The sequence below is a fragment of the Macrobrachium nipponense genome, chromosome 18, assembly GCF_015104395.2.
Source record: "Macrobrachium nipponense isolate FS-2020 chromosome 18, ASM1510439v2, whole genome shotgun sequence".
NCBI classification, from domain to species: Eukaryota; Metazoa; Arthropoda; class Malacostraca; order Decapoda; family Palaemonidae; genus Macrobrachium; species Macrobrachium nipponense.
In genome coordinates, this window is record NC_087211.1 from 73,201,429 (window position 1) to 73,216,511 (window position 15,083).

Sequence of the window (15,083 nt, forward strand, 5' to 3'; positions counted from 1 at the left end):
ACAACACCACGGCTCTCTCTTACATAAAAAAACAGGGGGGGACACACTCGTTCTCTCTGTGCGAGGCGGCGAGAGACCTACTCATTTGGGCGAAAGAGAACAAGGTTGTCTTGAGCACAAGATTTATTCAAGGCTCGAAGAATGTAAAGGCGGACATTCTCAGCAGGAGAGGACAAGTCCTCTCCACAGAGTGGACGTTACATCCTCAAATATGCAAGAAGCTTTGGGGGATTTGGGGATGTCCTCAGTTGGATCTCTTCGCCACAAACAAGACAGCTCGTCTACCACTGTATTGCTCCCCAGTTCCAGACGAGGAGGCGTTTACAGTGGATGCCATGCTTCTGGACTGGTCAAATCTGATTATATATTGTATAATTGTTATGGGTATAGATAAGTGTGATTATATATTGTATAATTGTTATGGGTATTTTATGCATTGTTGAAATATGGTGGGTGTCCTATATATAGACAGCATGTGGTAGATTCTAGAAGGTGTCTGTTGATGTATTTAAGTTGTGTTGTGACGTCATAGGCTGTGACGTCATAGACAAGATGGCGGCGGCATCGGCAGGATGTAAACAATAACACGGGGCAGGAGAAAGCACGTGTTGGTGGTGTGTGGTTGGTAGGGGAGAGCTCTCTGTCTGGTAGGAGTTGTTTTTTGGGTCGTAAGTCTTGTGGTGCTGGTGTTTTAAGGTGATTTCTGGAGTGTACTGGAGTTGGAGAAAGCGTACAGGTGGGTAGATTATTCATTTTTATAGAGAAAGAAAGGAGTTAGGCTAGGCCAAAATTCAAACTGGTAGCAGAGCGTGGTTGATCAAAGATGCCTGGATCCGACAGTGAACAAAGGGAGACTACTAGATGGAGAAGGGAATGTCCTAGGTTTAGCGGGATACAAGAAGAATACAAAGAATGGAAAGGTCAAGCCGAAGATTGGCTATTGTTGTATGGAGAAGATACAAAATACCCGGCGATAGAAATGAGAATGAGCTTAAAAGGGAAAGCCCGAGAGCTAGTGGAAGCATTAGATAAAGATAAACTTACTGGTACAGAGGGTCCAAAGTTAATCCTAGAGAAACTAGATAAAGCCTATCTAAAAGACTCGGTAATGGAGAATTACGGTAGAATAAAAAGATACCTTCTAATAAGAAGAGAATCTAGTGAAAATATGGCGGACTATTTAATTAGATACGAGAAGGCAGCATCTGAGTGTGAAAGAGCAATGGGGAAAGGCGCGCTTGAAGGCGAAGTCAAGGGGTATCATGTAATAGAGCAAGCAAATCTCACGGAAAATCAAAAACAATGGTATTATCGGCTTGTGGGCAAGAAAAGCTAGAGTACGGAACAGTGTCGCAAACAATGAAAAGACTATTTGAGGGATTAGACTAAAGAGGAACGGGAATGGTGGGGTTCGTCAGAAGGCAATGCCAGTTCTGGGAAGAGGAGGGAAAACCAAAGATATCGGGGAAGATGGAACCGAGGAAGGGGTGGTAGAAATCCTATAAACAAAGAAGGGAAGGTAACAGTATGTGCAATATGCAGCTCAGAATGGCATTGGGCTAGGGATTGTCCTCAGAATTTTCATAATAGGAAGAAAACTGAAACAAGACTAGAAGAAAATAAGGTAAAAACAGAAAATGGGACAGAAGAAGAAGAGGTTTATGTAGGAGAAGTTAATAAAATAGTGGAAGCATCATGGGAGGTGGTTGATGCAATTTTGGACACAGGGTGTAAATCAACAGTTTGCGGGGAATTGTGACTAGCACGTATTGTCATGGATTTGAGTCAGGAAGAGTTTGAGGAGAATGAGGGACACTAGGACAGAGTCTAATAAAGTGTTTAATTTTGGTGAGACATCTTATAAGTCCAGAGGAATAATAGAAATACCTGTGATACTAAAAAAAACAGAAAGTTTTATTTGAAGACGGAAATTCTGCAAGGTGATATACCCTGGCTGATAGGTAAGCAAACCATGAGTAAAATGGGTATGACCCTAAATTTGAAAGAAATTGTGTCATAGTAGAAGTATTAGGGGGAATGAAAGTAGAGTTAAGAGAAGACGAACAGGGTCATTTAAGAGTGCCTATAAGGAGGAGGAAGGTAGAAGAATTATTACTGGAGGGTTGGAAGGGAAAGAATCCGAGGGAAATTAAGAACACAATGAAGAAATTACATTTACAGTTTGGTCATGGAAGTGGAGATAAAATATGGAAGCTAACAGAGGAAGCACAATGGAGTAATGGGTTAATCGAAAAAGAAAAAGAGGAATAAGAAGTTACTAACGGAACTGATTAAAAATTGTGAGGTTTGTAAAAAATACAAAAGAAACCCCGCCAAACCGGTAGTAGGCTTTTCTTGGAGTAAAACGTTCAATGAAGTCGTAGCGATGGATGTGGGAGAGATAGAAGAGAGAAAGTTCTTGGTAATAGTGGATATGGCAACGAGATATTGTCAGGCCTGTTGGATAAAAGATAAGAAACCAGAAACTATAATAAAGATACTTTTTGAGTGCTGGTTTGCTATATTTGGAGCACCCTCCAAAATATTGTCAGATAATGGGGGAGAATTTCAAAATGAAAAAAGTAAGGAGGATGGCAGAAAAATGGAATATTAAAGTATTAGCCACAGCATCAGAATCTCCGTGAGCAACGGATTATGTGAAAAGACCGTAGGCATGATCAAGGGAAGTGTAAGGAAGATGATGGAGGAAGAGGAAGTAGATTGGTCCCTAGCTTTGAAATGGGTAGTGAGTGCTAGGAACTGTTTAATGAATAATGGAGGTTTCTCTCCCAACCAATTAGTATTTGGAAAAAACCCTTCACTGCCTAACCTAATAGGAGAAGAAAGTTCTAGTCCTGCAAGCAGAGAAAAAGGGATGGAAGAGGGTATGGTAAGGGACACACTGAATGCAATGCACAAGGCCAGAGAAGCATTTATAAAAAATGAGTCCTGTAATAAAATAAGAATAGCGCTAAACAAAAACATCAGAGAACATAAATTTGAAGAAGCAGTGGTAGGAGATGAGGTATTCTATAAGAGGGAAAATGAAAATGAATGGAGAGGACCTGCTCAGGTAGTGGGAGTATCGGGGAAAACAATAATAGTCAAACATGGGGATTCTTTAAGAGAAGTAGCTAGGATACATGTGACAAGGATTCAACGACGATCACCAGATACAGAAGAGATATCGGCTAGAATAGATAAATCCCATGGGGTGAAAGGTAGGTCAGATGGCCCAAATGAAGGGAAAGTAGATTGGCTGGAAGGAGAGGAGATAATGGGTGAGAGAAGGAATGCAGACACAGAAGAGACTATAGAAAGAGAGGTGATAGAGGAAACAGTGGAAGATAACGGGCAAAGTGGGTCAATAGAAAGCGAGTTAATGGAAGAGATACCAAAATTCAAAAAGGGAAATAGAGTTAGGGCTATAAACAATGATACAGGACAAGTAGAAGAATGGACTATTTTAGGTCTTGCAGGAAAAAGATCAAGCCAAGCATGGGCTGATTCGTACAATATACAAGACTCACAGTCAGTGACAAAGGGTGGGTTAACTTGAGGGATTATAGTCAGGTAGAAAAAAATTGAAGATGAAGAGGAGGTGTTGCTGGGATTTGAAAATAGAAGCATAATGAAGCTAAAGAAAAGAACTTCTAAGTTGGAGAGATAACCAGGTATATGAGGAGGTAAATGATGTTGGACAAAAAGCTATATCTACAAGATGGATAGTAACTGAAAAGATAAAAGGGGGGTGGGGGGGGAAAGGATATGTAAAGCAAGATTGGTAGCTAGAGGGTTTGAAGAAGAAATGGCTGAGTGGGAAAAGGATGCTCCCACATGTAATGCTGAAATTTTAAAATTCTGTCTAACCATAATAAAGGTGAAAAATTGGAATTGTTATACATTGGATGTCAAAACTGCATATTTACAAGGTGACGAGATACAAAGAGAAGTGTACTTGAAGCCACCAAGGGAAGATGGTTGGAGGGGATTATGGAAGTTGGAAGAAAAACAGTCTATGGGCTCAAGGATGCAGCAAAAGCATGGTATTGTAAAGTGGTGAAAGTAGTGAAGGAGCTTCAAGGTGAGAGAAGTAGACTAGAACCTAATATATTCTTTTGGAAAAAGAACAATAATCAAATGGAAGGCATTTTGTGTACACACGTAGATGATTTTTGCTACGGAGGAACTGAAGGATTCTTAAAGGAAACGATTGGGAGATTGAAAGGGAAATTGCAAGTAGGAGAACAAGAGAGTAAAAGGTTCAAGTATATAGGAGTAGTAATAGAGCAGAAGGAGAATAGATTTTCCCTTAATCAGTGGCAGTATATAAATTCCATAAGAGAACCAGAGGCTAGAAGATATACGGGTAATAGAGTGCTAGAACAAAAAGAGTTAACAGAGTTACAGATCAGTGGTAGGACAGCTGAATTGGGTATCACTACACACGATTGCCAGAAATATCATATGATATTAGCGAATTAAGTAAAGCATTTAAAGAAGGAACAACTCAGGATATGAAGAAACTTATTAAATTGTGAGAAAAACTAAGAGCATGATGGGCGAAGTTACAATAAGTGAGATGAAGAAGAAAAAGGGTTTATTGGGAAGCCTATGCAGACGCTTCATTTGGAAACATAGAGATGGCCATACTCAACTGGGTTATATTATTTCTTTGACAGATGGGAAGAGGAGAAGTCCCATATGGTGGAAGTCTAGGAAATCCAGGAGAGTGGCAAAATCCACCATTGAGGCTGAAGCCCTGAGTGTTGGGGAAGCTGTAGAAGGATTGATATATTTCAAGCATTTGTGGGAAGAGGTAGTAGGAGGGAGAAATTTAGAAGCCTTGGTTAACACTGATAGTAAAACACTAATGACCGCCATCAAATCGAGCACTGGTGTAAGTAGCAAGAGATTAAAAATAGATATTGCTGCAATAAGGGAAACCATTGAATCCGGGGAAATAAAGGAGGTGAGATGGATAAAAGGAAAGGAGCAAGTGGCTGATGTATTAACTAAAGCAGGAGTTTCAGGGGAATGTATTAGAAATTATGTAGAGGGTAAAGAGTTGGAGGACGAAGGAAATTAAGAGGGGAATACTAGGTTAGGAAACAGTCGGAGGGGAGGGAGAAAGAGATAAGTGTGATTATATATTGTATAATTGTTATGGGTATAGATAAGTGTGATTATATATTGTATAATTGTTATGGGTATTTTATGCATTGTTGAAATATGGTGGGTGTCCTATATATAGACAGCATGTGGTAGATTCTAGAAGGTGTCTGTTGATGTATTTAAGTTGTGTTGTGACGTCATAGGCTGTGACGTCATAGACAAGATGGCGGCGGCATCGGCAGGATGTAAACAATAACACGGGGCAGGAGAAAGCACGTGTTGGTGGTGTGTGGTTGGTAGGGGAGAGCTCTCTGTCTGGTAGGAGTTGTTTTTTGGGTCGTAAGTCTTGTGGTGCTGGTGTTTTAAGGTGATTTCTGGAGTGTACTGGAGTTGGAGAAAGCGTACAGGTGGGTAGATTATTCATTTTTATAGAGAAAGAAAGGAGTTAGGCTAGGCCAAAATTCAAAAAATCTAGTTCTGGCAAAGTTCAGAGGTCATCAGAACGTCAGGATGACTCTGATAGCCCCCTTTTGGCCGGCCAGGGAATGGTTTCCGGATCTACTACTGCTGTTGACGGACTTTCCGAGAGAGTTACCGTTAAGGAAGGATCTACTCAGACAGCCCCACTTTCTGAGGTTCCATCACAACTTGTCCGCTCTTCGACTAGTCGCCTTCAGACTGTCGAGCATCTCCTCAGAAAGAGAGGATTTTCAAAGAGAGCTTCAAGGGCTATTGCTAGACCCAGAAGAGAATCCTCTGATCGAGTGTACCAAGCTAAGTGGGTCCAATTCAGAGCTTGGTGCAAAGAAGAAGGAATTTCGTCTTCTAAGACCTCTATAGCTCAGTTAGCTAACTTCCTTCTTTTTCTTCGTGAGAAGAAGAAGCTTTCTACCCAGACGATTAGGGGTTATAGAGCTATGTTGTCTTCTGTGTTCAGACATCGAGGATTAGACATTTCTAATAATCAAGACCTCTCAGACCTGATTCGTTCCTTTGATACGACCAAGACAAAGGAGTCAAGAACAGTAGCTTGGAACCTGGATGTAGTTCTTAAATGGCTGATGTCAGATAGATTCGAACCGATCTCCTCTAGTTCTTTTAGAGATCTGACCAGGAAGACCCTTTTTCTTTGTGCTTTAGCATCAGCTAGAAGAATCAGTGAGCTGCATGCTATTGATAAGAGAGTTGGATTCGCTAAGGGCAATGCCAGGTGCTCATCAATGCTGGAGTTTTTGGCTAAGAATGAAAATCCCTCACGTCCTTGGCCTCGTTCTTTCTCTATAAAGAACATTTCGGAGTTAGTGGGGCCTAATGAGCCTGAATGTCTTCTCTGTCCAGTGAGAGCACTTAGACATTATGTGCAAAGGACCAAAGGTATAAGAGGTAAGAGTGATAACCTGTGGTGTTCAGTGAAAGATCCTTCTTTTTAAGGAATTTGATTTCTGAGGCACACGGACAATGTCAGGACTCAGATATCAAAGTGTTTAAAGTCAAAGCTCATGAAATTAGAGCAGTGTCTACGTCTATGGCCTTTAGACGTAATCTGTCTTTGAAAGACATTATTAAATCTACATATTGGAGAAGCAATTCTGTCTTCGCATCTCATTATCTGACAGATTTGCAAACCACATATGAAAATTGCAGTACATTGGGACCATTCATTGTGACTGACACGGTATTGGGTGAGGGAGAGAAGGATGTATCCCATCCTCACTAACTTTTCTCCTTGATTATGTTTTTTGTATTTTTAAGGTTGTCTGAAGATACAGGGAGTTTTTTTGAGTATCTTTCAGTCTTTTAATGTCTGGTGTATTTCTTAAACGGTTGTGGTGATCCCTCGTTTTTCATTGTATTTTGTGGTGATTTGTACTGCGCCCTGAGCAGGGGCATTATAGTCTTGTCCGTTACGGTCACGTCCTCAATGGCAAGTACTTATTATTGTGTCCGACGCACGGATCCATATATCCTGTCGGTACAATAAAGGCCAGCAGACTACAGAGGCAGTAACCACTGAGTCAGCGGTCTTTAAAGGTAAGGAACCTATATCTTCGGATAATTCCAACAGTTGTTATGTTAGCTGCCATTGTCCCACACCCTAAATGTGTCAATCAGCTATATGTAACCACCGGGTAAGTTATATAAGTGAAAATGACATTTTTATAATAATATAAAGTTTCACTTATACTTACCCGGTGGTTACATAACGAAGCCCGCCCTCCTCCCCTCATATGGACAGGTAGGCATGAAACTTCTGATTTATGGTTGGAATGGTTCCCGGTACCCGGTAGAGGGCGGGAGTAGAGGGATCACCTGTCAAACCATTAGCGCTACCGCGAATTTCAAATTCTGCCGTGACGTCAGGAGACGACAGCTATATGTAACCACCGGGTAAGTATAAGTGAAACTTTATATTATTATAAAAATGTCATATTAATCTACATATGCATGAGCATAATATTCATCAATAAACAAAAACATGGTAGTACATAGTTTGATTACAGGCTCATTCATATGAAATGCAAACATAACAGTGGAAATTCACCCAAAGACTAGTTCAATAAAGGGATTTTGACGTAGGAAAAATCTATTTCTGGGCTCAGCCGTAAACTTACAGTAGACTAGCTCAGCCAGGTTGCTATGCAGTGAATTGTGTTGGATGTAAAATACTTTCACATTTTGATTTAATGGCGTCTTTGAAGTTGAGGTGCCAGTGTAGTGTTTCAGACATATCACTTGATAAGTTATGAATAATACTTAAAAGATGTTTCAATTCCCTGTAGGTGAATGCTGATGAACCAGAATTTGGATTAATTGGAACCTACAAAGTTTTAGGGAAAATTCTACAGATGAAAGTAATACAACAATTGATATTAGTTTTGTTGACATGTAAGGTAAGTGCGTTGGTTTCTTTTCATATAAACAATATACGAGGGTAAGTCAATAAGTATCCGCACTCCAATTTTTTTATTTAATACAACAGCAATACAAAGTTTACAATGACATTTGTTCCGACACGGCATACAAACCTTCGGTCCTTTTACAATAGGAAGGTACTAGCGGCAGCTGGATAGGTCGTAAGCTTTCGAACAAGGGGTTCGGTAGTTAACTGCTTGTCCGACAGGCGCGCGCGCGCGACTGGGAGGTAAACAAATCACTTTTGCTTTCGGCCTCACAGCGAGTGGACGTGTGTGTTCGACGCTCTCTGCCCGCTTCTCGTCGTTTGCTTTCTTGAGTATATGGTTGTGTTTGTGTATGAAAGAATTCATTGTAAGTACAATCATTTCTCTCTTTTCATATTAATTGAACTGCAATTAATTGATGATGCAATCTCCTCGCCTCGCTACCCCACGGAGACTATGCCCGGGTACCGAAGGGCGTAATTGCGGGAAGTTCCGCTCTTTCCCGGAGATAGACCCTCATTTTGTGTGCTCGGTGTCGGGGGCGCGAATGCTCCCGAGCCGAGCCTTGTAATGTGTTATTAATTGGTCGGAGGCGCAGTGGATTTTGTATGAGGGCAGGAGGAAGCAAAGGCCTGCAAAGGAGTCGTCGGAAAGCTCTCCCGCGACTCCTTTGGTGACGGACACTTCGTCTTCTTTCCTGCCGCCCGCTCAACTTCCACGTCTCGCGCCTTCCCCTTCGGGGGGGGGTTTCTGGGTCCTTCTCCTCTCCTGACTTGTCGAGTGTGGAGGAGGGCGCTAGATACCCTGACGTCGAGTTGTACTCTGGGTCCTCTATCCGTTCGTCTTCGCGCGAACGGGTAGAGGATCCCCCTAATCACCCGACTTTTGCCTCCTCAGGTGCGGTTGCCGCGAAGGATGACCTCGGACAGGTGTGGGCATCGTTGGGGCTGCAGGGCGTGCCGAGTGTCCAGGGGCTGCTCTACCATCTCGCTGGCTCCGTGGCGGTCATCCATGCAACGGTCACGACCACCACCACGACCATTACAACACCCGGCTACGCTTCACCTCCTCACCTGGTGTACACCCAGCACGCGGTCTCTGTGACACCCACTACATCGGTGCAGGGGCCAGTCGCCGTAACTCGGGGGAGTGTGATGCCGCCGCCTGTGTTTGCCGTGCTGCCGCGACCGGACTTCGTGTGCCCGAAGAGCTCGCCCCTGGACCTCCCACCGGTACCTAGGATGTCTGTGCCGCTGGTCCGCCCATCTAGACCGCCTACACAGTCTGCCGTACCTGCCGTACCTGCCGTACCTGCCCAGCTGCTGTCCACGGACGTGACGTGGACCACTGCTGCCGTTCCTGTACCCTGCCGTTCCTGTGATGCCTGCACCTGCTGATGTTGTTCCTGTTCCTGGCGCCGCTGCTCCCGATGCTGATCTGTTCGGACAGGTGCGTCCGGGCCTTGTTGCTTCGGCAACAGCAGCCCCGGCTCCGCTCTGGATGACAGATCTTACGTCGGTCCTGAGAAGGTTGACGAAGAAGAGGAAGAGGAGGAGGAAGGTGTCGTCGTCGTCTTCTTCGTCTTCGTCGTCGTCTGCCGCCTCTTCCCCTTCGTCTTCTAAGGCTCCCCTGCCGAAGAAGAAGAAGGTCGCCTCCCCCCCCCTAAGAAGTCTCCTTCGGGAACTTCTAAGGCCGTTCTCGCTCTGGTGAGACGGGGGGGGGGTTTCTTCCGCTGGTCACCCAGCTCCTTCGGGGGCAGGACCCGTCTCTTCTTCCGCAAGGAAGAAGACTACGGGGACCAGAGGAGTGCCGGCTAACACCGGCACTTCCTCACCTGCTGTCAGTGGTTCGGCCACAGCAGCAGGGTCCGTCTCGGCCTCTCGTTCGCGAGAGGTACCGAGTGTACGGTCGCTTACCAGCGACCGTGCAGCCAGGAACCAGACCTCTGAGTTCGCTCAGCGTCAGGTTCACGGCACGGAGCGGAAGACTGGTGACAGCCGCTCACGCGACTCTCACCAGACCAGCTCTCGCTCTCGCGGCGAGCAGCTGGCTACCCGGGCGGACGTGACGGTCCATGACCGGCCACGGGCTGAGGCGGGGAAGAGGTCCCCCCGTTCGCCGGCACCAGCCACGGCTGGTACCAGCGAACTGACGCACCGTGAGGATACGCACCGATCTCACCGTGACAGTGGAGCTCGGCCGGCCGCCTGACCGTCACTCTCACAGAGAGCGATCGGGTACGGCGACCAGCACCAGCTCCTCTGACACACGAGACCGGAGCCGCTGTTCTCGGTCCAGCCGTTCTCCACAGCGAGACGGCTCGACTAGGTCTGCAGCTCGATCGCCACCGCGGGTTGGCGATCGCCTGCAGTCTTCCAAGCCCGCTGGTTCTGCCAGCGAGCGAGGAGGGAGCGTCAGGTCTGCCTCTTCCATACCTTCACCTCCTCGGATTACACCGGGAGGGGCGAGGTATTTGAGGAGTGATCGTGAGGGGTGCGCCCCTCAGGATCCCACCACGGCGTCGTACGTACCAGGCACGGTTCTCGGACCAGCCAGGTCGTACGCACAGGTGGTTGGAGCAGACCGAGAGGGGTCTGTCGCTGTTCCTCTCCTTGAGGGAGGAGGGTCTCGGGAGTTGCCCCTGTTGAGGGACTGGACGGTCCAACTCCGCAGGAAGCAGTCACTCCTGAGATCCAGAGGAACTTTGCGAGGTTATTGCGCTGATTCGTCAGCACAACGACCTCACGAAGGATCGCTGCTCCCACCATCCGAGCCCACGTCCTGGCTCGAGTCGTTCTGGGGGCCCGAAGAGGGAACCCAGACCGACGGTGGGTTTGCCGCGTTCTGAGCTGCCGGACTCAGTGCTGGACCAGGTTGAATCGCTTTGTCTCCGGACAAGACGGCTCGCTCAAGTCTGGCAGGTCGAGCAAGCTGCTTCCACCTCCTCTGTTTTTTCTGCGACAGCGGCGTTTTTTTTACGTGCCATCTGAAGACCCGATGCCGCCCAAACAGGTGAACCCGGAGTTAGCCAGGCTGACTTCGGGTGTGTCTCTGCAGCAGCTCCTGTCCGAGAACCTGTGGTTCTCGCAGCAAGAGACATTCGGCCTGGAATCTACCGCCATGGCAGCTTTCCAGGCCGTCTCCTGGCTAGATCTGGTCCCTCACAGTATCTAAGGTCACAGCCAACTCCGGGGGAATTTCTCCCGAAGATGACTCGGCCTTCAGGAGACTTTTGCCAGTCTGGGGGAGGAGCCATCTCCTTCCTTGCCCACCAGACGGTGAACCTGTGGGCCAACCTGGTTCTCCGACGAAGGGACGCTGTCCTTACTCGGGTTTCCAGGGCGGCCGGGCGTGAAGCGGCGTTGGGACTTCGCAACGGACCTTTACGGAGTTCCACGTCTCTCTTCCCAGGAGAGATGGTGGACGCTGCGGTGGACAGACGGCGCACTGACGACAGTGACCGTCTGGTTCACCAGGCAGCCTCGAAGGCCTCTCGGGCAGCCTTGGACTGCGGCCAAGTCTAACGGCTTGGCTAGCGCTTCCTCGGTGGCTAAGACGGGGGTAGCGCTGCGTCGAAGCCCCGTGGAATGACTCTGTCTTCTTCGACTTCTAGTAAGGGGAGCCGTAACCAGCCCTCCTCCCAGCCCTCCTCCTCCGTGGAGGCTCTGGGGGAGGAAGTCGAAGAAAGGGGGGGAAACGCTAGGGACGGCGTTCCCCCTCACCTGCTGCCGGAAGTGGGGGGGTGCCTGGCCAGCCATTGGGCAACTTGGCAGCGCTACGGCGCCGAGACCTGGATTGTAGATGTCCTTCGGGAGGGAGATCTATTACCCTTCGAATCTCGGTCACCCCTCACCTCCAACCCGGTCCAACAGCAGGCGTACGTTCCAGGGGCATCGATGGACGTAGCATTGAGACAGGAGATCAAGACCATGCTGAGCAAGAGAGCTGTAGAAATCGTCACGGATCAATCACCGGGCTTTTACAGTCGACTCTTCCTGGTGGAAAAGTCTACGGGAGGCTGGCGCCCGGTGATAGATCTCTCTCCCCTGAACCGGTTTGTTCGCCAGACCCGGTTCACGATGGAGACGGCACGCTTAGTGCTCGACTCTATCAGGGAGAACGATTTCATGCTTTCAGTGGACTTGAAGGATGCGTATTTCCAAATACCCATTCATCAGTCCTCCAGAAAGTACCTCCGCTTCATCCTCGACGGGACGGTGTACCAGTTCAGGCCACTTTGCTTCGGTCTTTCAACCGCCCCACAGGTGTTCACGCGAGTGTTCACTCTGGTGTCTGCTTGGGCCCATTCGCACGGGATACGTCTGATGGGGTATCTCGACGATTGGTTAGTCCTGGCGAGCTCCCGCTCGCAGTTGCTACAGGACAGGGATCGACTGCTCGAGTTCTGTCGCGATCTGGGGATCGTTGTGAACTTCGAAAAGTCCGATCTCGAGCCCAAGCAGAGGATGAAGTACCTGGGTATGCTGATCGACACGGTAGCAGGGCGAGTCTTCCCCGCAGACTCGCCGATTAGCAAATTCAGGGAGGCAGCCAACCAGTTCCTGTCTCGGCAGGAACGGGTAGCTCAGCGATGGCAAGTCGTGATCGGACACCTGTCGTCACTCGGGAAGACAGTCCCTAACGGGCGTCTTCACCTGCGGTCTCTTCAGGGAGACTAAAGGAGAGTTGGTCACAGGCGACGGATCCCCCAAGCTTCCATTGTCACTGACACAGGAGGTGAGGCAGGACCTAGCCTGCTGGCTGGACGACAGGAACCTCTTAAGAGGAGTGCCTCTGCGCACTCTCCCCCCGGACATGCAGCTGCTCTCAGACGCATCGACCGAGGGATGGGGCGCACACCTGGAGGAGTTGCTGACTTCAGGAGTGTGGTACGAGAACGACAAGCACCTTCACATCAATGTACTGAAACTCAAGGCAGCGTTCCTCGCTCTCCAAGAGTTCCAGGACCGCTTGATGGGACACTCAGTGGTGTTGATGTGCGACAACACGGTGGTGGCTTACGTCAACAAACAGGGGGGGCCTAGTGCCTCTCCCGTTGTACCAGTTGACTCGGCAGGTGCACGAGTGGGCCGCCGAGGCACACTCAATAGAGCTGTCGGCACGCTACATTCCAGGGAAGGAATGTAGTAGCAGACACGCTCAGCCGTCGGGATCAAGGGATAGGGACCGAATGGTCTCTACACCAGGACGTGGCGGAAAGGCTCTTCGACCTGTGGGGGCGACCAGTCGAGGATCTGTTCGCCACCCGGCACAGCAGGAAGCTCCAGGTGTTCTTCTCGGCCGTGCCGGACCCATGGGCAGTTGCAGAGGAGGCTCTTCAACACCCGTGGGACAACCTTTTCGCCTATGCCTTTTGTTTCCCCCGTTCACCCTGATTCGCAAGGTGATCAGTCGAGCACTGGTCACCCCCGAATCTCAGGATGATCCTCATGGCTCCCAAATGGCCACAGGCCATTTGGTATCCGTACCTGCTGGCTCTTCTCGCAAGAGAACCGAGAGAGATTCCCCCTTGGCACAACCTTCTCGCCCAGCCACACGTCGAGCGGTACACCGAGCAGTCCAGTCCATACGTCTTCACGGCTGGCTGTTATCCAACATCTCTTGCGAACGAGAGGCTTTTTTCGTAGCGCAGCAACAGAGATGGCTGGAAACGTCCGTCAGTCCTCTGCAGCTGTGTATCCAGGGAAGTCGGCCGTCTTCTGTGGTTTGGTGTCGTAGACGGGGCCTCATCTCCTCTCAGAGCCACTCTTCAGCAGGTAGCGGATTTCCTCGTTTTTCTTCGCCGAGAGAAGCTCCTCTCAGTTCCCACAGTCAAAGGATACAGAGCCGCCTTGACGCTCGTCCTGAAACTGACGGGATTGGACATCTCGAACTCGTTCGAGATCTCCTTACTTAGGAGGAGCTTCGAAAGGTCCTTGCCCACCCAGGGAACTCACAAGCCCTCTTCTTGCTGGACTGGCATCGGCGAAGAGAGTACGGGAACTTCATGCCGATAATGATACGGATGAGATGCTGCTTTGTCCTGGGAGGACGCTACGGCGCTATCTGAAGAGAACTCGACACCTCGGCCTGAGTGTCGACCGCCTTCTTCGTTAGCAACCGGGGTTCACCAAGAAAGAAGTATCAAAGAATACTCTTTCGTCCTGGCTGCGTGAGGTCATCAGGAGGGCGTATGAGGCTGATGGTAGTGACGACATCCGTACGTCCCGTCCGAGAGCTCACGAAGTCAGAAGTATTGGCCCCTCGTTGGCGTTTCGTAAGAACTTCTCCGTGGCGCAGGTATGGAAGGCAGGGGTCTGGTACAACCAGACCACTGGCACCTTCCTTATACCTTTTGGATATTGCCCACAGGTCCTTGGATCGGTTTCCTTAGGACCCGTGGTGGCTGCTCAACACGTCGTCTAGCTAACCCAGACCCTAGCAGGCTGAACAGCATCGAGTCCTGGTGTGACTGTATGAATAGATAGTAAATGAGAAAGTGACTGGCTTCTCTTTCTATCTTTTTCTACCCTCTACCTATGGGTAGAGGGATACAGTCATCACCCTGCTGGATAAGGACGAGATGCCGGTGAGCTATATGACAGAGCCCCATCCTATCCCTTTCACTAGGGAGAGGAGCAGAATATCCACCACTTCCTCCTACAAGGGGGGGGAAGTGGATGCCTACAGGAGTCAAATCCATGACTTTATATTTGCTCCTGTACAGGAACAAGTTCTTACATTGCTGGTACGAAGAGATACGCTTGCCTCTCTCTTAGTACTCGGTCCAGAGGTCTGACCATTGATCCTGCGGTGCACACCCCGATCAATCGGACAGAGGCTTGGATCCCTCCCTCGCTCTTACGACCAGGGAGGCTTCCAAGGTTGGGCGAACACCAGTCTGTTCACAAAAGACTCAGATTCCACCCACCAAGAAGTGAGTCTTCCTATTGTAAAAGGACCGAAGGTTTGTATGCCGTGTCGGAACAAATGACAATTTGTCCAAAATTGCATTTTTCCTAACTATACAAACCTGAGGTCCTTTTACACATAGCCCCACCTCATGCC

At 48.4% G+C, this 15,083-nt stretch overlaps 1 protein-coding gene across 3 annotated transcripts in view; it reads left to right on the plus strand.

Annotated features, from left to right (window-relative positions):
* The window catches only part of LOC135197168 (acetyl-coenzyme A transporter 1-like), an 81,578-nt gene that overhangs the window by 28,629 nt on the left and 37,866 nt on the right, over positions 1–15,083 (plus strand). For all 3 annotated transcript variants that reach the window (XM_064224151.1, XM_064224150.1, XM_064224152.1), the window contains one exon: positions 7,896–8,006. In XM_064224151.1, coding sequence (XP_064080221.1) covers positions 7,896–8,006 — 111 coding nt within the window. The remainder of the gene's footprint in view (positions 1–7,895; positions 8,007–15,083) is intronic.